We start from the raw sequence: 23380 nt of genomic DNA on the forward strand, positions 1-23380 counted from the left end.
GGGTGTTAAGTGTTGCATGCAATTTATACAGAGTTGTCAGATTTAATTGGGAGATGTACTTTATCTTGGCAAGGAAGCGTGCACTATTGCATTGAATTAATTATTTTACAAGCACCAAACTCAAACTTTTTGGGGTATTTCTGTTGATGTATTACAAGGTTAATTCCGAAGTCTTTCAGGTCCAGTTATGTACGACTCGCTGGAACGTTCATGGTTTACATAACAAAGGATTCTAAAGAACTAGAAAATATATATATATCATGTAAGGCTTAGGCAACTTGAGACACTCCAGCTGTTGTGGAACTATAAGTTCCAGCATGCCCAACAGTCCTCTATAAATCCACAACTGATTGCCTCCTCTGTGATAAACCAATCTGAATAATGATAATAATGAGGGATGAGCTGTGTTCAACAAAGTGGAGTAAGAATGAGCTTTTTATAGTGAATTACAGAAAAGCGTTGTTTAAGTGAAGCATAATTTGTAACAGGAATGAACGGATAATGAAATGCCAATCTCTCGCTCTCTCTTTTTTTTATTTTAATACCTGTCTCACACCCACACTATACATCTATATTATATATTTAAAGCTGATGATTTTCTTTCATAGAATTTGACGGTTTTTTTTGGCAATCTTTAAATACTATTACCCCATTTATAGAATATGAGCCTAAACTTCTGACAAGTTAAAATCAATATATAGAAAGCAGCTTGTGTAGAGATGTGATAGGAAACTGATTTGTGATGGTTTTATTTGCAGTATAGTTGATTAATTCAGCATGTTTGGCTTCAATGTTATAGACATCCGATTTTCTTGCCGCATTTTGTATTGCTACTGTGAGAGCAGTAAGCGTAGGGACCGATGCCCGTTATACCGCTGCATTATCTGCAGAAAGTAACGTTTGTATGCGGGGAGTCAAAATATATATATATATATATTATTAGGACTATGCTTTACATGGGTAGCGTATGAAACTCAGACTTTGTGCATATTTCTAATATATATTTTTCTTCAATGACTAATGTTGAAGATTCACTGGATGCACTAATCAATAATGTCCATCAGTCTATGTGTGAGCATTATGCTAGCTCTCGTTTAATAAGAAGCCAAGCTATACTGCACACAATATCACAAAAAAATTATGTCTTGGATGGAAATTGGCCCAAAATATCATTCACAACTAGTGTACAGATATTTTAGAGCTTTTTATTGCATTGCACAAGATATATTTTTAATCTGTTTTCCCAAAGACAGACCCTTGTGCTTATTAAGAGGTCAGAACACCGATATAAGATGCGTTATGGAATCAGCAGCCAGTTCACACTCCCTGTAATAAGGTGTCCGTAAACGTTTTGTACTCAAAAAACTAAATCTTTTATTTTTTTCTGTGAATTACAATGTGCTAAACATCAAACATACTCACAAGACATTATATCTGATACGAGGAGAGAGGTGAATTATTAGACCTTGGAAAAGAACTTGGTGATGTCGGATGCGTACTTGGAGGCCACGGAGAGTTTTTTCGCTCGACTCCTCTCTTTCGCCTGTTGAGAGGTCCTCTGGAAAGTGGGAAACACACACAGAGGTTCATCCATGAGCTGCACTCGTCTGCATACAGTGCAGAAGCTATGTTGTAGGCTGGACTGATATTTGGGAGAATGAAGGCTCTCGAGGAACTAGTGACATTAGTCCAGCAGTTTTAGGCCTCTGTGACATCTCTAGTGATGCCATGGGCTGAAAATTGGCTCTGCCCACAGAATAGCTGCCTCCATTGTGAATAGGTCTTAAATACAAGAAATACAATGATCTGCTTTCACAAGATAATGGTTAATTAAACAATCAGCGATGGAAGAAGGATCACTAACAAGGTATTACTCCAGTAAGAGATTATATATTGTGACAAAAACACTGGAATAGTGTTTTTGGGCAGATGTAGGGCAGAAACCTGGGACAAACACAAGTTTTAAAATCTCAAGATAATGTTTGTTTGCATTTAAATGGCTTTCCAGGGTTCCTGGGGTCATGGATGGAGAGTGAGGGCGGGCTCCATCCATTAAGCACATTTCAGGTCTTTTGCGCCTCCAGGCTAAGGAAAGGCTGAGTAGCACTTGCACATGTTAAAAAGCAGTCAGGCTAGACATCCTCGCTGCTCTGCCTGGGGGAAGGGACTGCAGAGTCTATAAGAGACAGCCTGATACTTGGTGTGAGTAAACTGTACCAGCCGGAACTTGTAATGTCATCTTTTATAGTTTGACAGTCGAGAACGACTTGTGTTTAGTTTGTGCCAGACAGGCAAGGTGTTTATTTTGAAGTTTATCTTTAATTTTCCTGCTTAGTAAAACTGGCCTTCCTCCTCACCTGTCCATCCCCCACTTACCTTCCTCTCGCCTGTCCCTCCCCACCTTCCTCCCTCCTCTTGGCTGTCCCTACTCCGCCTGCCTTCCTCCCACCCCTTCCCAGTCTGCCTCCCTCCCTCTCGTCTGTCACTGTCCCTCCCCCCGCCTGTCCCTCCACCACCTTCAACCTTCATCCCTCTCACCTGTCCCTCCCCGCCTGCCTTCCTCTCGCCTGTCCCTCCCCCACCTGCCTGCCTTGCTCTCGCCTGTCCCTCCCCCGCCTGCCTTCCTCTCCTCTGTCCCTCCCCCACCTGCCTGCCTTCCTCTCGCCTGTCCCTCCCCCATCTGCCTTCCTTCCTCTCGCCTGTTCCTCCCCTGCCTGCCTTCATCTCGTGTGTCCCTCCCCCACCTGCCTTCATCTCACTTGCCCCTCCCCTGCCTAACTGAGATACTCAAATCAGATGGCTAAACACGTCACTGGTTCCTGGTGCTTTGCTACATTCTCACAAATATTGGTTCAGCTCACAAAACTGCAGCCAACTGGCAAAGTGCTAAGCGGTGCACTTTATGTGGCATCAAGTGGCCGATGTTGCTACAGTGATATCCTTATATCTGTCTTCCTCTGTAAGTATTAGCACCATCTGAAAACAAGTGTTTGCCAAACAGAGGTGGCCTAGAAGTAAGATTATTAATAAGCACAATAAAAGTAAAATAACAAAACACAAATGTTATATCTACAATAAAGGAGTAATGTTCTACAGACTATAAGAGGCTTTGGGTAAGAATCCTATAATTACATGTACTATTCAGATGAACTAACAGCTTTTGGCAACAACACCCGTTGAGTGTCTCATCTACAGCTACTTGGAGCTGAGGGTGTCAGCGGGCCGTTATCTTATCTGTCAGTCTGCTCCCGCTCAGTCAAACTCCCTCATTAGCGGCAGAGAATTTCCAGAAATTAGAAAATGCAGATAACGAGGCCGTTCCATTTTATCTCCTCTGCCCTTTAGAAACACAGGCCATAAAAATTGCCCCAATTAACAAGCAGAGACTCCACTCACACAGGATCTGGGCGAGAAAGTCACCTTACCCTTCTCAGGAGTGAATCGAAACACTGAATAAATGAAATAGTCAGTTGTAGAAGGACTGGGGAAAAAAACAAGTTGTTGTCCTGATTGGAGCTTTTCCTTCCTCTATGGGAAATAATTACCACTAATTACTGGATAGGTAATCATTTTTTTACTCTGTGCACGGTTTTCCCTCATGATAAGTAAAGAATAGTGCACCTTTATGTAATGACATTAGTCTTATTTTCATTCTTAAAATAATGATACATTAGGTTAGGGGAGCACATATTGTCAGGAAATGTTACATTCCAACACCTAACATTAAGGAAGCCAATTGATCTGTTACTGTAACAAGTCAGCACTACACAAATAAACATGACGGGGACAGGATTCTAGATCTTGTGGACGGCTCATTAAAAGTGGTTCTATCCAATCCTCTACCCACTGGGAATTTCCCCTCTAGAGGGAGCATTTCACCCTGTTTGGGGGTTTCAAGGCTTTTTCTGAACCAAATTTCCCTGCAAAGATTTTAGAGAAGAGGATTTAAAGAAGAATTCACTAAGAGTTCACCAACATAAGAGAACATACAAAAGTTTTTCTCCACTTTGGTTCCCCAATACTGCAGGTTCCCACCCAAAGGTTCGATAACCCTCTCTGCTGCTACCGCATGGGGGAGTGGGCGTAGACAACACCACCAGTTTGAAAAGGGCTCTCCATATTAGGATTAATGCCAGACTAGAGGTAAGTAATAGATTGTATTTACCTTATTTTAGAGACCTCCACCCAAACCGTTTCTCAGAGCTTGGTGTAGTTCTCCTCTAAGAAGTTTTAATACTATTGCTCTATTTAAAAGGTAATCTGATACTTGCATCTATATGTAACAAATAATGTAGAAAACAGTGTAGATTTGCATGTCTCTGCAAACAACAGTGAAGATTCATAACGGAGTCTTACCTCTTTATGACACACGGTACACAGGGTCTGAAGATTATCCAATAAGCATTGACCTCCCCCGCCGTAGACCGGTCTGATGTGATCCACTTGCCAGAACTGACCTTCTGTGGGGTTCCTTATAAGCTCGTTTAGCTGCGAGAGAGGATCACATGTGGTTGACCCGTCTTGTTATACAGCTGAAGACATCTCATATAACAGGCACAGAATTATCCCAAATTCCCCTTACTTGCCTCTTTCTAGATGAATAGCTGTCAGACACAGCAATAGGAGACCATTGTTGTGTGGACACCATTAAAACCAGGGTCTGACAGCTATTGTCATGTGAAACTGGGAATACATGTTATCACACAGGAACACTGTACATCCTTATCCACTGCAAGCACTAAGCCTTCAATTAACAGTATAACAACAAAACATCCAAACCTCAAGGGGTGGAATACAAAGGGTCTGTATATCAAACAGCATACCTCAGTGACAAATACGTGTCAGGTTTCTACATTTGAACTATATTTTTAATATACACATTCTGGGCTGAAGGAAAACTAAAGCCAAAAATATCCTTGATATGTTATAGAATAGGGGAGAATTTACGGTCTTCCTTTTTATGGCTGTGAGAACAGGTGTTTATCTATGACTTAGTACATAGTTCATCTCTCTCATCTGACACGGATTGTGTCTCGTTACTGCCCAGGGCACTTTCTGAACGAACGCCCGCAGGTAGCTGAGCTAATGTATCTGCTGAGAACCAGCGTTCTGTTGTCATGGAAACAGATTCACTCTCACTATACAGGGTTCTACAGGAAGAGCTGGTCCTCATGGCAGCTTACACTCAGTGCCGGACCGTAGGTGATCAAGGATGAACATATTCATTTCTTATCAAGGCATTTAAAAGGGATCAGATATATTCAACAATTAAACCGTTGTGCCAGAATAGAAAGTAATTTGTGTAAAGAATAATGACTTCCTTTCCCCAGCACAAGACCGGTACAAATGTTACATGTGCATCAACATATGTCAATAACCTCATGTAGATTATTCTATTAATATATAGATTACTCTGGGGGGTGGGGATTACTTACAAACTAAAAAAACAAGAGGGCCTAGTTTGTTTTTGTATTTTTACTCACTGCACATATATCTGTGCATGCCTCCATTAGACTTCAGATTAACACAGAGATGGGGTATTATTCGCACGATTACAAAATCTCTGCAGAATTTTGATAAATGGGAAGCGCATTGTTGCATCTATCTTGCACTTCGTATGAAAAGTTCTGCCCATGTAGGTCCAGATTCGCACCTTTATATTGAACAAAGAGGTCCTCTTATTGGTGAACAATGCTACAAATACAGGCGTCACAGTAAAACAGCTGCTCAACGACAAACCACCGGGAGTAACAGCGCTATCAGATTATTCCACACGTGGGTTTAGGTTCCTCTCTTACCTGGTCTAACGGAAGCTGAGCCATCCACGTACTCTCCAGCAGAACCTTCCTCTGACTCTTTGGGGCATCCCGCACACTCAGGTACAGCTCATGTGCATTTAAACAGCATTGTTGACACACGCCGTGCTCGGTCTCAAACACTTGCGCCCTCATGTAACTTTGATTGGAGCGGATGAGGAAGTCGTCTTGGCATTTCCGAGAGCAGAAGCGAGTATCCCAGGCCGCCGTGTGGTTCTCCGCTATAGGCTGGGAACAAGGCTCCTGACAGTAAACACACAGAGGATTCCCCTCGTTGTCCACTGCTTGTAAGTACCCTTTGTATGCAGAGCCCTCAGCGTCCGTCTCAGGTGGAGCCCCGGCAGATCTCTGAACATTCACGTCTTCAATTCTAATATTGGAAACATTATTGCAGTGAAATGAGTGATCGCAGGAAAGATGGAAGCGACGCGGCTTAAAACGGCTCGCAGAATAATCACTGTCTTATTACGACGTCAAACTGTGAAACTAATAAGAGGCATAAAGTCATTCAGGAAGTAAGATTAGAAATGAACTGTTAATTTTCTGATATTGTGGATATCGCCCATCGAGCTCCTTCCATTAAAAGCCGCCATCTATTTTGTTTTAAGCATGGTCTTACTGAGAGCCCCCCCCCAGCTCCTCCGCCTAATGTGCAGATATTGCATAGTTTGTGAGCTATATTTACACTCGTAAAACAAGAATACTGCTGAATTATTTATTCACACTTTGTAAACCGTGAAATGAGACCTACACACATGAATTTTTCAGGCGTTACCAGTATCTTTCCTTTACTGGCTAAATAACAATAAATGGACAATATTCAAATTTTTCTACTTTCAATAAACAGAAAAATGCAGAGACCGTGTATCCTGTGCAAAATCTGCTTTTCTCTATCCCTGAATGTGTTAATTATGGGTACAGTGCCGGGGGGAGGGTAAACCCGCGTGTTACTTACAGACATGATACAGGGACTGAGGCAACCTATTAATAATTCCTCCACCTGTAGCTGATCGATTCATGAGACACTAGTATCACAAGACTTGAGGTATATTTAGGGGAATGTGAAATGTACTTGTCTTACCAAAACTTTTACTTTGAAAAGTTACTCCCTGCATGCTGCTATAACTTTGTGACAGTCTGTCCACTCTCCCAGTCAGTGAATAAAGTGCACTGTTGGCATCAGCAGATGTTTCTGCATATTTTTATCTCTCTCTCACTGTTTACAATATGGATCAGTCTTAAAAACAGACAATGGAAATATTTCAGAACATGTACAGAAAATATCTTGTCCGGTTGTTGATTCACTGGGAACATTGGACCTGATGTTCAGCAAGTTTACTAAATCTTACAAAATATATCCAATAAAATCCAGCTTTAATCCTACGTACTCCCTATGTATAGTGTTTACACCAAGCTGGAATCAGCTGCTGGCTGTAATTTTTCTTCATTATCTTGCTCAGACCCGGATACGAGAACGAAATTTCAGTTCAGTCCTCTGCCCGCCCGATTGTTAATAACATGAAGAGGAAACTTCATTACACGGAGGACTGAACAATTAAAACAATACCTGCCTAGTCCCAGGCTGTGGCCGCAGCATACCATAGCAACACTAAATAGATCTGTTTCCTCCAGAGACACTAACATAACAAGTTCACACTTTCATTCTTCCTGGCTCTGGGATCACTCTCACTAATGTATGCTAATTCATTCCTGAGTTCATCTATTCTCTGCTACGAGCCTCTCTCAGTAAGACGCACCACACACATTGCAATTTTATCACCTAATCTGTCCAATTTACACCAAAAATATCTGAGCTTCCAATAAAAATCTGCTCACATCTGTATCAACTCTAAGAGATGGCTGCTGGCAAGCGCAAAAGTGTGATCGCTGTGATCGGGCCACAAGTACACCAATTATATGGCCCAATGGATCATATCTGTCCGATTTGGTCACTCGCCCGTCTTGTCTGATCACTGATTGGCCAGAACTTCACATGTGGCCAACTTAAGACCCCGGATTGTGGTGAAATTCAGCGCTCATGTACTGTATGTGTGAAAACCATAAATACCATAGACAAGAACAGTAACACTCTCACCAATGACTGACTCGACAGTTTATATTTATATTTTCTATGTTTTAGAAACACTCAAACGAGCCAGTAAAATAAAAATCTCCCTTCTCCCACTAACCAGTCTCCACTTCTGCTGAGCTGCTGTCAATCACTGTCACCGAGCGGCTATCAATATATATTGTTTTGTTCACAACTATACGGCCAATAACCGAACTACTGATGAAAATCGTTGGGTCATTTTGTGTGCGATTTGTCATGTACATGAAGATTTAGTATTGAATAAAAACAAAAACTAGCTTGTTAAAAATATATTGCATTCATTTTTACTGCGTAGTTCATATAATGCCCGAGTTACCCGAATACTGTGATAAAATACTGGAGTTTACACTGGTGAAATTGGAAATCAATGTGAAATACACAGTATATTTAACACTTTTTATTTAATGTATTTTAATGGGCTGATTTCGCTGATTTTCCACTATTTTACATATTATTTTTAGATATTTTTTCCTATTTGTTTGGAAAAATGTAAAATAGGGAATTGACTGTTTGGGAAGTTTATCGGTAATGAGCAGCGACGACATCACTTTACAATTAAGTATCAGTAACATAGTCATAACTAATGAACTATAAGACATCAAGCCATCCATAGGCTATAAGGGTATTTTAAGTCCAAAGTACGATAAACAACAAACAGAACTTTAGAGAAACAATAATTCGTCAGCCTGTCCATGGGTCATATAATAAAACAAGTTCAAATACCAAAACGATATCATGTCTGTTATTTACATAGACGTGTGCCATTACTGCTAATGTTAAACCATTAATCTGAACAGAAGATTCCGGTTACCTAGGAGACTGCAAGTCTGACTATCTCCAGGTTCTTCGCTGTCAGGAGAAGCTCAACCCACCTAAGCAGTCGAGTTTGTTTTTCAAGATGTTAATTGCCAAAGGGATCAGACAGATGACTCAATCTTTCCAGCTAAGTATAAACTCTTCTGCTATTTCAGGTATATTATATAGCCTACTAACATACTGTAAAATCTTGAATTGATATTATTAAATGTCTAACAAGGTTTTAGCGGTCAGTTGTGTGGGCTGCCCCAATATTCCAACTATCAATTCATTACAAACTAGAGTAGACATTAGATTGAAGAAAAATATTATTCTGCAAAAGCTTTTAAAGCAATAACCTACACAGAGTGGAAACCGTGAACCTAAAATGTAGCAAATAAAATCAGTATAAAAATAAGATGTTTTCCTGTAAAAAAAAAAATCTTGCATTAAATCTTTAAAAAGTTTTGGTAGCTAAAAGGAAAAGTCAGTAACAAACACATAGCTTCAATTTATTAGTGGGACTGACAACGTACACAGCACTTACGGTGTGGGGGGTCCTGCGGTTGAACCTATGGGCACCTTTTCTCTGACTGACGATGTACATTCCCTGCTGACAACTCTCACAGTCCCCCCGCTGTTCTGAACTCTGCTTAATGAGGCAGTCGCTACGTCTTCTTTGGTCAGGTACCTAAGAAGCAAACACGATCAAACAAAAAAAATATGTGTGTCTGACACGCCATTAAACTGAGTAATGTTTTGTGTGTGATACAATACTTGCACTTTATCACTGTTGTATTATAGAGCCAGGGTATGTCTGAAGGTATTTATAGATTTAAATATTAATTCCGCCTTTCAGAAATGTGTCTGGTCTGGGTTTGTAAAATGTCATCTTAAATATTTAACTAGGGAGAGAACAATTTCTTCCAAACTGGGATTTAAACACTTCCAGACATTAGTGCTTCGCGGTGCTAGAGAATTATACGGATCAACTGTCCCACACTCTCTAAGTGTATCACAACACTGCAACATGGTAATAAATTAGATGAACTAACAGGGTGATTCTACTGCAAAGTGTCTACTGAACAGCCTGAAAGTCCTGCATCAACTTTTATTAACCAAGCTTGGCATTGCAGTTTAGAAGATGATTGAGGTCATTGCAAAAAGAACCTCATTTGAATTAAATGCAATCCATTTGTCTTTAAATTTTCATTCACAATCAGTTTTTTTCATGCAGATTAGATACAGCCTGATCACAGATGACAAACAATTGCAGCATTTTGGTGCACATACAATGCAGAGTTACCCCACAGAAAATAGATGACATCCGCAGTTCCAATACATAATGCATCACTCGTATGAAGAAGCCGGAGGGATAAGTTGTGTTGAACCAATAAATCGTTAAGAGTTTATCATATTACAGCATCCAACTAGGTTTTAAAGGAGATGTACACTCAAATAAATGTTTAATGTTACATCCCCTCCTCACCATTCCTAGCAGAAGAGCAGAAGTCTGATTCCCGGGACCCCCGCAGCTCAGATATTATTCCCAGCGTCTATATAATGATCCCTCTCCTGCCATGGGATACAGGCCCCTCATATACGGAGACACCGATTGGATGAAACAGAGGATGTTTCGTACGGTATAGCTACCAGGCATTGGATGCCGCCATTCTGCTCCTTGGTGGGGGGGGAGTTTAAGATAAATAACTTGGGGGGACATCTCTTAAGAATGGGGCAGTATGGTGGCTCAGTGGTTAGCACTTCTGCCTTACAGCACTGGGGTCATGAGTTCAATTCCCGGCCACGGCCTTATCTGTGAGGAGTTTGTATGTTCTCCCTATGTTTGCGTGGGTTTCCTCCGGGTGCTCTGGTTTCATCCCACACTCCAAAAACATACTGGTAGGTTAATTGGCTGCTATCAAATTGATCCTGGTCTGTGTGTATGTGTGTATGTTAGGGAATTTAGACTGTAAGCTCCAATGGGGCAGGGACTGTTGTGAGTGAGTTCTCTGTACAGCGCTGCGGAATTAGTGGCGCTATATAAATAAATGGTAGTAATAATAAATAATAATAATAATGTATCTGTCACAACTAGTTTTAGTAAAATGACCGAGCTGTATAGGAATCTCTGAACATGAGCAATCACTTGGTTACAATAAATAGCTGCTGACATGGTATAACTCTTACATGGGAGCAGTAATACGCAGTTACGTCTGTGGCAGAGGAAAAGATAAACTTAAGATAGCACCATATATAATAAAGAAATTCCCAAGTCTATGCAATATTAAGGGGTGTCTTGTAACATACTCAGTAAGATGTGTGTTTGGTATGTGTGTGATGGGTTAGGATAGAACCATATGTTACTTTATTTTTAGTATATTTCCTTCTATCACAAGTCTCTTGTTGCCTGGCAACATGTAAATGTAATAAGACTGTAAAGCGAGTGACACAGAACCACGTACATCGCCCGGACTGTATCCAACACATACTGCTCTATGAACAAAAAAAACTACATTATTCTATTAAACGGGGACCAATAATCTCACTTCTATTCCTTAGAAGATGCCACTTTATTTCCTAGTAATGTTCACTAAAACACTATGTCAGACTGCACAGCTGATTTTTTTTGCATTATTGCTGTTACCAATATTAGCCCACGAACTGTCTAAGTGTTTTTCCAGCGAAGGAGAGATGATGGATCCACCACTCCAATGGAAGGGCTCCCCCCAGTGGTTACATTATTGTGTAAAATTTCCAAGCACCTTAATGTTTTTATGACGACATAACTTTTGAACAAAGCATTTGCAAGACCAGTGCTAGTACTTGCTAAAATCAATGAAAGAGCTTAATGAGATATATATATATATATTTTGTTAATAGTATTTTAGTTTCGTATCTCTTTAATAAAAGCTCTCATTGGAGGTTTACATCTGAAGACGTGGACCTTCTAATGCCAGCCCGCAGTACACACACACGCGGCCTACAGCTGAATAAAGACTGGAGAGTCACCTGGATATGATAATCTGCATGTGCCCACAAACTAAAAACCACTTTCTAAGAAGACATCAACAATCCTGTGCACACAACAAGGTTAGTCTGTCTCGGTGGGTCTTAGATAGTACATACTCCCATCTTTTGGCCATCTGACACTAGAAAAACATTTTCATACCTCTTGGTGCTACTGTGTGTTGACTGCTGCTTTGAGAGGTTTAGCACGGCCTGTACGGGACTGCTGAAGACCAGACCGCTCTTCCGGATTACCCTCTGCTTCATGGCCGTCAAGCTGTTCCACTCTCTGACGAATCTCACAATCTGGTGCAGGAACGTGAGGATGGACAGAATGGGTATAAAGCACATAGCACCAAATATTTCAGCGCAATTTTGGCATTGGCTCAGGGCCAGACTGACAACACTGAAGCCCATAGGCGAACAACCTTAGGCACTCTAAGCTCCGCCCCATCCACCAGCCACACCTCTTTCGCAAAACAATATTTGTCTTGTCAGTCATGTCAAAGAACAGAACATATTGACGAGACCCTCTCTCTACAATTCATTCCATCCAAAGATATATTATCCGCCAACCTTGTTGTTCTCATTTCCTAAATTAAATTTTTCTTATGCACAGAAAGAAAATTATAATGGATGTATGTGGTGTGCAAGTAAAGCACTGGCGTTTCCCTATGGATTCCCCTCAATAATGCTAAATCTGACCGTGCAGATTGCTGAGATGTCAGGACAATAAAGGTGACAAATCTGACATCTAAATGACAAAAGGTTTGCTCCTGCTAAATTGTATCGACAACTTTCAAAAAGTTGTGTTTGGAAAACTAGTTTTTAATCCCATTGCTACGTGAGGTGTTGACGATGCAGTAAATAAATTACTGTGTAAGTAATGAGTACGATACGGCGGCTGCCTGGCAGGGTAGATTATGACCAGGGCGTAGACTGAGTGGAGCCTGTATGCTCTCCCTGTGTTCATGCGGGTTTCACGGTCCAAAGACGTACTGGTAGGTTAATTAGCTTATAACTAAGCTGACCCCGGGGTGGGAAACTAAGATTGTAAGCTCCTATGGGGCAGGGACGGATGTGTTGGAGTACAGAGCTGAGGAGTTTAATTATAAAACACCGCTGGGTACACAGCACTTTACAAACATTCAAAGATAGAGTCCAAGTTGTAATATATTTTATAGGGTTCTAAAAGTGCCTTGACTGCCTGCTCCAAAGAGCTTGCAGTTTAATTAAGGTTATAGGACAACGAAAATGACAGGTGGCAGTTAAGTGCACATATCGCTCTGGAGCATGAGGGTCAGAGAGCAGAGTAGAGACTTGTTTGGTTGCTTCGCTCAGCAAGTGGCGCTAGAGGAGGTTCATCAGTGGAGAACCGGGGGGGTAGAGATCGAAAGGTAAATACTCCGCTAAGAAACTAGAAGAAAAGAGGTGACGGAGACCCCAGGGCATACACCTGTGAGTGCATTCACAACTATCCACACTTAATTTGTGATGGTTCATTCCTTGGCATGCCGATCCTTTTGGGAAAGAACTGGCAGCAACATTACGCCGATTTCTCAGTATTGTTGCATGAGTGGCAAGGCTTTAACCTGTGTGACCCCACAATATAATGCTGACTTTAAATAGCTAATATGACAGTTCCACCCATCTGACTGTGCTCACGGCACAGTTGCTGCAGAATAGCTGGCTTTTTGGAGCCGTCCCCTGCTCCTTCGGAAAGCTAACATCAGGGGTATAGAGCGACATTTATATCTTAATATAGAAGACAATAGTGGAACCAGAGAACAGCGGTACACACAATTGTTAGACGACATTATTTCAGGATGATAATTTTCTTTTTAAAATCTGATCCTCAGGCGGAAATCTCAGAGTCTCTAATTTTAACTCTTTCTATGAAAATAGAACAAGGGGCAGCAATGTCTTCGACATTACCCGCTCCACTAGACGGTTAAATCAATAGTATACTATCTACCGGTACATAGACCAGATAGCACTACCACTTAAAGCAATTTCATACATTACTTTATAGGGAGGGAGCACTGGAGGATTAAAAAAAAAAAATAAGATAGGAAGACGCAGTTCCGAAAGTTTATCTGGAAGGTAAAGTGTTAAAACAAAGACATGAATATTGATGAATTATCACAGTTGGTAATTCTGCAAATGAGAAGGGGAAAAAATGAGTTTTCTTGGCGTTTGCATCCACAGAAACATGTAGGTGTTAGAATCTTCTAAAGGAGCAGAACACAAGTTTATTTTCAGCATCAGCAGACATTAACACCACTTGTCTGAATCTGCTGCGCATATATACATACATATATATAATATATATATCCAATAAGAGTAAATTCACTTGGCATTTTTATTTGTTTTTACCAGAGATAACCTCAAAATAAAACGACACCCTTCAAGCCCACATTACTGTGTTTTGCTCGACATTCAATAAAAGCAGCAATTAAATGTCTCCGTCACAAACGCTGGATTCCTGTGAACCATTGTTCACGGCGAGGTCCGCTGGGACAAGCTCCGCTTTATAAAGGAACTGTCTGGGACGCTGCCTTTACGTGGAAGTCTGGTCTGACTCCTGTTTCAGTAATACCATCTACTTCAAAATCGTTACATTCACAATATGATGGTACCAGCAATGAAAAAAGATGAATACATTAGTAGAGCGGTAGAATAACGCTAAGTGGGGCTGGGGGAACAGGTGTGGGGTGGTGACGTTGTCTAAAAGAGCACAGCACCTTTATTTTGGGATGTGTCTCTATTGTGAGATGTGTTTAGCACACGGGACTGACAGAGCCACAACTAATTTGTAGCGTCAGCTTTCCTTAATTACTTCAGTCGTTCAATTTAGCCATATAGAAAGAGATCAGGTTGGGTAGCTATATCTCAATGGGGCAGTTAGTGCGGTTGGAAGACCACCAGATACACAGGCTGATGACATTGTTCATCTTGCCTGATAATGATTCTTTTGGCCTTGATCATTATTTGGCATCACTACACTTACAAGCCAATAACCCACCATCATCTGTGATATGAGTGTGTGGCCAGATTAAAACTGTACTACTGACATTTTACTACTGTGCCCTCCCAGCAGCCATAGTCCCTGGGGCTTCTCTGTTCCTTACAGACCCAATCGAAAAACAGGGAGGAGGAGAGAGGCCGGAGGACCAATCACAAAGCACATTGAAGAGAGGGCAGCTCGTGATTGGTCCTCCCACTTACACCCCCCTTAAACCACTATTTAAAGATGGTGAACTAAATTGATTTGTCACCTCTGTATCACAGAAACATCAGAGCCCCAGTTCAACAGCTACAGGGCACTGGTTAGGGGGTAGGGTATAATACAAAGATATTTTACATAGGTGGTAATAAAGCTTTAAGACAGATCAGTAGCACATCTGCTGGACTCACAGTAGGCTTCAGTAAAGGAGAACTGTTTGTCAGCCCTTCTGACTTCCCTGTGAACCATTCCGGATTATTTCCCTGTAACATTTCTTCCCTCTGTCTTGCTGCCTTAGATCTCTCACAAATGATAATATATGCTCCATCGACTCCTCACCTGCTCTCTGCAGGCATCTCATCTAATTATAGTCCCTGTTCTGTGGAGATATTGCCAGAGACTGATCCACATTTTCCCACATCTCCCCTGGGAGACATCCCTCCCGTCCCCTAACGTCTCGTGGGTCTTATTTGATAACTTGTGCAATGTCCTTAATTGCGCTGTAAGTCGTAGTAACCACATCATAGAGGTCACTTTCAAACATAGTTTAGATAATTAAAGCTGTTTGCTATGGGTGTTTGTGCAAATAGCACCAGGTTATTAACTAAACCCCTCTGTGGTTTGAAATTCCCGTCCCCTTTTCATTACTACATGGGCAGGGATTTGGTGTGAAAGGCATCCTGTTCCACACAGTACTGACTGATTATGGTTAATATTATATCAATTAAGCAATACAATATACTTATATTATAACAACGTAAATAAGTGTCTCTGTTCTTTTCAGAAGTCAGCTTGTATAGGGTGAAAGTTGACATGGTCGGAGTACATGAATTTTTAGTGATAACTGGACAGACTTCGGGCCAGATTCATTAAGGAACGCAAATGTCGTTATGCGCCATATTTCGTGTAAAATTGTACTGGGCATGCTCAGAAACGTGTTATACGCCAGGGAAGACAAGACCTCCCAATTAATCTGCAAGTACAAAGGACCCTTACTACAGACTACGATTTCATGGGCGGAACAGGGAGGGGACTGGGCGTATGCACGTAGTCCGTGTACAGCAAGGACGTGCCAAGCTGGAGCGCAGACGGCAACGTATGATTCAAGCTCTGGACATCTCTACGGTACGTGTTTTTCAGTCGTATCACTTGCACCAGCTACAGGTCTGGTCTAAGTACCGATTACTAGTGATGACGGTCCCGTATGCATCCTAGAACGTGTTTGTAATCAGAAGCAACTGTAAAAATGCATTTTATGTACAGTAGGCATTAATAACCTCCTGATAAATGTATAAATCACTGGAAAAACATTTAAATTTTTTTCATTAAGGACTATATTATTAACAGGTGACAATAATTACATTAAAAAAAAATTCTGTGCATTCTGTTGGAACTTTATATATACCACATATGTATTGTATGTATCCAGCAGTGTATTGTATCTTTCAGAGCATATCTAGACCCGTGTTCAGCAACAGACGTTTCTTCAGATCCGCCTGCAGCTGTGTACGGACGTGCCTATGCCGAATTACGTGTTTTTAAAAACGCAATTTACTATGGTTTTGCGTCCCTTAATCAATCAGACCCATCGTGTCTACATTTAAGAAGGGTCAATAAGAAAAGTCAACAATAATAGCTGAATGTGAAATTTACAATATCGCCGCATGTTCTTTTAAACAATGTTGATAAATGTGCTGTTCTTCATCTCAGCATAGCCAATGTGAATTGGAAACTTGATAACCATATAGGGAATCTGTAAAATTTGTGTAAAGGTCACTAGACTGTGTAATATGTGTTTGTCATCTATATACAATGTCTGTATAAAGGACACATTTCTCTCTGCCTGAGAAACGTCCACACAAGGATGTGAATTAAATAATCAACTTGATATTTACTTCAGATGACCTTGTGCCTTTATCAGACTTCTATACATCTTGTTTCTTAGCACAGCCTATGGTACAATAAAGCAGAATATGATGGTAAGAGGTAGCTGCAGTTATTTTGTTTCTCTTAGGGGTGGTTCCTAGTAGGACATCTGGAAGTTAGATCTTTGGTAAGTATTACAAGTCTTTTCATAGGCTCTATAGCAACCATATATTAACATACTTCCCACAGCAGAGACTGTAGAATGTTGAAGTTTCCAAATACAACAAAATGTATCAACATCTTATTACTAAATGGTGTCAATAAAAAGTATTCATTTTAAAAACAATTAAAATGTGTGTAATGCAGCTCACACAGGCAGGGAGATCACTTAATAATGCGACTGGATCATTATTTGACACGTTGGTAAATATGGTCAGACGATATAAACATAGAATTTGACTGCAGATAAAAACTAGTTGGCCCATCTAGACTGCCTATATTTTAACCTATGGTAACCTCAAACCCTATTTGATCATTAGTTCTTTGTAAGGATATCCTTATATCTATACAAAGCATGTTTAAATTGCACTACTGTATTCATCATCATTTATTTATATAGCGCCAATATATTCCGTAGCGCTTTACAATTGGGGACAAACATAATAAACTAATAAACAAACTGGGTAAAACAGACAAAGAGGTGAGAATGTCCTGCTCGCAAGCTTACAATCTATGGGATAATGGGAGTTTGATACATGAGGTTAAGTCTACATTTTGCATTTTGGCCCTGCCAGACTGCAAAGGTAAAAGTGACTCATAAGCTAAATGATCCCGTCACACAACAATGTTTGTCAGGGGGTAGTTGTCTTGTGTGAAATTCTACCACCTCTGATGGGAGGCTATTCCACTTATCCACTACCCTTTCTGTGAAGTAAGATTTCCTCTGAACCTACTTCCCCCAGTGTCAGTACATGTCCTCGTGTTCTAATACTTCTCTTCCTTTGTAGAATGTTTCCCTCCTGCACCTTCTTATAACCCTTGATATATTTGAACGTTTCCATCATGTCCCCCCTTTCCCTTTTCTGATCCACACTAATCATATGAAGTTATTTTAGTCCTTCCGGGTAAGTTTGGTGCTGTAGACCATGCACCATTTTAGTTGCCCTTCTTTGTACAGTCTCTAAGGTATTTATATCATTCCGGAGATACGGCCTCCAGAACTGAACACAGTATCTAGATGAGGCCGTACCAATGACCTATACAGTGACATTATTACTTCTTTCTTTCTGATGCCGTTTCCTCTCCCTATGCAGCAAAGCATCTGACTTGCCTTCCTCATTGCTGTGTTACATTGCTTACCTGCTTTTAAGTCACCTGAAATAGTGACTCCTAGATCCCTTTCCTCCTCAGTAGTTTTCATTATAATGCCATTAATACTATATTTAGCCTTTGTGTTTTTGAGACCCAAGTGCATGATTTTGCATTTTTTGGCATTAAATTGTAGTTGCCACTCTCATTCCTCTAGTCTACCTAGATCATCAATCATTTGCTGTACCCCTCCTGATGTGTCTACCCTGTCATCTGCAAAAAGGCACACTCCCCTTACATAGCATATGCAATGTCACCAAAACAGATATTAAAAAGCACTGGTCCAACTACAGATCCTTGGGGTATTCCACTGGTAACCCTTCGCTCCTGTGAATGTACTCCATTCACTATAACTCTCTGCTTTCTATCCTGCAACCGAGATCTCATCCATTCAACCATCTTAGAATCCAATCCCAAGCTTTCAAGTATATTTAACGGTCTGCGATGTGGGACCGTGTCAAAATCCTTACTAAAATCTAGATAAGCTTCATTGATGCCCCCCCTTAATCTATAACTTAAGTCACCCAGTCAAAATAGTCAATAAGATTTGATTGACATGATCTCCCAGTAAATCCATGTTGTTTGGGAACTTGTAAGTTAATGTATTTTAGATATTCTACTTCTCTTTCTTTTAAGAATGTTTCCATCAACTTCCCTACTGCTGATGTAAGGCTCACTGGTCGGTAGTTGCCTCTTCCTCTTCTGTGCAGTGGGACTACATTTGCTCTTTTCCAGTCCTCTGGAATTACTCCTGTAGCTAGTGACACCTAAAGCATCCCTTTACGTTCTTTTAGTATCCTTGGATGTAGCCCACCAGGCCCCCTTGATCTATCCACTTTGATGACAGCGTATAACGGCTTCTCAGCCCCTGTGTGTGACCTCAGTCACCAGGCTGCAGACGCCAAGACTCGAATACCCAAACTCATCCATCAAACTCAGGATACTGCAATGGAAAAATCGTTACAAAAGACAGGGTGTGTGGGCAATTTAAGAGATTGTTTCTTTTCAAGTATGTACACAAACACTGGTGACTTATTAAGCATGTGCGCCGTACACAAGCTGAGCTGTAATATACAGGTTGCATGGTAACAGGATATTGATTGCAGAATCAATTGATCCGTCTAGTCTGCATAATAATATAATAACTGGCAAAAGAGAACATTTAAACCAACGTAAACAGAGTGAAAAGAACACAGAAACTGTGGGACCTCCTAAAGCAAACCTCAAGAACCAATGGGGAGGAACCAGAAGAAATCATGCAGACCAGAAGACATTGCAGCCTTGGTCAACATTGTGGTATTTCAATGATGTTCTAAAGAAACTTAATTTAGAAGACCCCAGGAAGTGCTCACAGCAAGAACAGAATCAGCCTTAACACACAGGTGTTAAGGGAAACAAGGAAGTCGGCTTCTAGTGGGACATAGTGCTACCTCCCCCTTTGCTGCTCTATGTCCTGGTTCATGTGGAAAGAGGATTCACCAACCAGCCACAGCACAGTCAAGTCTTGGTGACAAACAAGAAACAGCGCTGTGCAAGAGGGGGGCTGCCAGAGCAGAAGCCCTCCCGACCCAGGAGACTGCGTTGAGGCAGCGACCCTCCACTGCAGCAGCTCTATGGGAATATCGGAAATGGGTTTCAATGTCCAAGCCTCTAACACTTTGAAGACCATCTACAGTTGCCAGGGTTATACTGGGGAACAGTAGGGAGGAGCAATATAAGCCACATCCTGAAGAAACATCCATTCATGAGAAATGGTAGCAAGAGGATGTTGGGATAAAGTTCTTTGACAGCCATTAAGTGGAAGGACTTCCCACATTGAGCGCTGCCCACATCAATAGGGAATACTCTGAAGATGGAAAAAATTTAAAAAAAAAGCTCATGGAAAGAAGTCTTCTTCTCAGGAGATGTCCATTCCACTACAACAATCTAATGTCGTTTAAATATGCCGTCAGATATAGGAAGACTTCTCTTCCATGATGAAGGCATCTAGAATTACCTTGAGAAGTCTCTCCTTGACCTGCACAAACAACTGAACGACATGCTCCGATAGGTCAAAGTCTGGACCAGACTATGAAAGACTTTTCTCCTCCTACGAGTCAGATTCTAAGCCCGAAAGGAGAGGGAGCATTGTCTCCTACGGGACAAATGACAGGTTACAACTGAACCAGGGTAGCTCCTGACACTCAACACCCTGGAGAGTGAATAGGGCATCTTGTAAAGACTGCCCAGGGTCTCTGCAAGGTCTCCAGCCCAGGCTGGTTCAGCCACGAAGGGATGAATCAGAGCTACCAAATAGAAACTGTGGCTGTGTCCTCGAGTAGCCTAGCCTTGTACTGGTAAGAGGCTAAATAAGTGATGAGTGTAGGAGGAACCTTGTTCCAGGAAGATTCCTCCCTGGGGTCAGACATGATTGAACAACAGAGTACTGCAGTGCATAAACTAAAACCTGCCCAACACTGTCCCCCATTGTGCTCTGAGATCTTATGCAGCTACACCAGGTATAAATGTGTTAGCCTGCTTTACATAGCTGGGACTGGTAGAAACAGAGGACATGTGTGGTCCTCTTTAAGACCTGGAAATACTGTCTATTAGAACTTATTTAAATTCTGTCTTAGAACTTGGAGAAGGTGTGTACTTTGGCGTGATATTTATATAGCGCAGAGATCAGGCACAGCGGTCAAAAGTTTCATACAACTTATTAAAAACACACAGTTGAAGCACACACCTTTGCAGCAATTCCAAAACCACTGAAATAACGTGTCTGTCTTCTCGCAGAGAAATTAAGATTCCTTCCAGCTTAGTAGATAAAAGTACCCCTAATTAACCCACTTTTCAAATGAGTTATCTCACCAAAGATTTGTTTGGTTTCTGCTGCATTGCTTCGGGTAAATCATCCCACATTTCCAATTTAATATCCAAAGGAATGAAATTACAGTTCAATGGCTCTCCATCCTAATGATAAACACAGGTTTTTCGGGTTTAATAAAGCAGTACATAAATGCGATTTCTTGATAATTAAGATGCGTGTCAGTACTTCTCAGACAACACAGCAGAGAGCGACATGACAATTATTTCTACAAAATTCTATTTTACTCATACAATCAGAATTTAATCTAGACTAATAAAAACAAAGAATATAAAATCTATTTAAAAAAAAACCCTACAGGATTCAGCTGAAGGCCAAGATCCGGGTTAGGACACTTCTGATTTTCCGTGTGGTTTTAGCGAGATGAATGAAGAGTAATCACTGCCAGGAACTATAATCGCAAATATGAGTCAATTAGCATCCTTCCCCCTCCGCCCAATTATTATTAATATGCAAATGAATGTTCCCAATGTGGTATTTGGCAGAAACCTGCAAAGATTTGGTATTTGGTCGAATCCTAGAATAAAGATTTGGTGCTAACTGAAAGTACTTCATCGAAATCAACATTTTTTTATTTTTTATTTAAAATAATCCCTTATGGCTAGGATACCACACAGTCTGCGGAGTGTAATTTTTCCTTGCTTGTTCGGACAGCTCAGTTCACATATTGCTTACTGCATGCTGCCATATGTCTGACAAAACCCCATCCTACAGTGACTTGAGTACAAACATGTCCTGTTGGCTACAACATATTACATAGCAAACATTTAAACAAGGTAACAGAATAGGCAGCTATTTTGTGGGTTGAACAAACAGTCATATTTTAACAAAGTAATTCATATCCTTTTGACAATGCTGGTTCCAAGTAAATTGATAAGATTCATTCTCATGTACTGTATATTGAATTTCTGCTTTATGCCTCAGTGATGTCAGCATTGATGTGGTAGGCTGCTTTCTTATAATCATTGGTTCAGCTGCCTCCGCTGTGAAGGTGATGGGGGTATTAGACATTGCAGAACTGATGTGAATCACTATAACAAAGGCATTGAGCATAATGAAATATTTTATGAATAAAGTATTAGATTGTAAGCTCTTCAGAGCAAGGTTCCCATTCGTATTTTGGCTGCATGTATGTGTAAATGTTAAAATGTATGTAAATGTTAATATAGACTACAGAATATATGAACTTACTCTCTGCATGGCTATGGGGGATTTTCTAAATCATACATAACAGTATAAATGTCTTTTAATTTAAACTGTGTTTAATTTATTGTATCCAATCTTCAACGCTTTTGCTCTGTACGTGTCCACTCATGGGCGGGGACAGCACAACTTATAGCCAATCAGATCATCGAATCTGTCCCAGCAGCAGGAGATGAATGAGCTGATTATGTGGGAGGCAGCGACCTCTCCAGTCATGTGATCATATTAGTGAGGACAGGGCTGCATGTGATAGGGGCAGTGACATGATGTGAGGAGAGGAATGGAGGCAGCAGGAAGTCACAGACTGAGAGTTATATAGTGGAAGGAGCAGGGTCCCCAGCAGCACAGATTATATCAGGAGATGAGTGATGTGTTAATGAGGACAGGGCTGCATGTGACAGGGGCAGTGACATGATGTAAGGAAGGGAATGGAGGCAGCTGGAAGCTACAGACAGAGTTATATAGTGGAAGGAGCAGGGTCCCCAGCAGCACAGAGTATATCAGGAGATGAGTGATGTGTTAGTAAGGACAGAGCTGCATGTGACAGGGGCAGTGACATGATGTGAGGAGAGGAATGGAGGTAGCAGGAAGTCACAGACTGAGAGTTATATAGTGGAAGGAGCAGGGTCCCCAGCAGCACAGATTATATCAGGAGATGAGTGATGTGTTAGTGAGGACAGGGCTGCATGTGATAGGGGCAGTGACATGATGTGAGGAGAGGAATGAAGGCAGCAGGAAGCCACAGACTGAGAGTTATATAGTGGAAGGAGCAGGGTCCCCAGCAGCACAGATTATATCAGGAGATGAGTGATGTGTTAATGAGGACAGGGCTGCATGTGACAGGGGCAGTGACATGATGTAAGGAAGGGAATGGAGGCAGCTGGAAGCTACAGACAGTTATATAGTGGAAGGAGCAGGGTCCCCAGCAGCACAGAGTATATCAGGAGATGAGTGATGTGTTAGTAAGGACAGGGCTACATGTGACAGGGGCAGTGACATGATGCAAGGAGGGGAATGGAGGCAACAGGAAGCCACAGACTGAGATTTTTAACAGAGCATTTGAGGGGTTTACAAGGTACCACTGCAGCACAAGGTACTACGCACTTAAGTGCTCCCATATT

The 23380-nt window shown here is 41.2% G+C and overlaps 2 protein-coding genes across 4 annotated transcripts in view; both read right to left on the reverse strand.

The window, feature by feature from the left end:
- Positions 1-23380, reverse strand: part of R3HDM1 (R3H domain containing 1) — a 255260-nt gene that overhangs the window by 78713 nt on the left and 153167 nt on the right.
- Positions 1356-23380, reverse strand: part of ZRANB3 (zinc finger RANBP2-type containing 3) — a 95957-nt gene continuing 73932 nt past the window's right edge. For 2 of the 3 annotated variants that reach the window (XM_075180953.1, XM_075180954.1), the window contains exons 14-19: positions 21041-21142; positions 11894-12036; positions 9269-9412; positions 5799-6186; positions 4357-4488; positions 1356-1558 (exon numbers count right to left, since the gene is read on the reverse strand). In XM_075180953.1, the coding sequence (XP_075037054.1) occupies positions 1460-1558; positions 4357-4488; positions 5799-6186; positions 9269-9412; positions 11894-12036; positions 21041-21142 (1008 nt within the window). In that variant the 3' untranslated portion in view covers positions 1356-1459. Of the gene's footprint in view, positions 1559-2733; positions 2977-4356; positions 4489-5798; positions 6187-9268; positions 9413-11893; positions 12037-21040; positions 21143-23380 lie in introns of those variants that run through there. The other variant, XM_075180955.1, reaches the window with a different exon arrangement.

This window comes from Mixophyes fleayi, chromosome 7 (assembly GCF_038048845.1).
Source record: "Mixophyes fleayi isolate aMixFle1 chromosome 7, aMixFle1.hap1, whole genome shotgun sequence".
NCBI lineage: Eukaryota > Metazoa > Chordata > Amphibia > Anura > Limnodynastidae > Mixophyes > Mixophyes fleayi.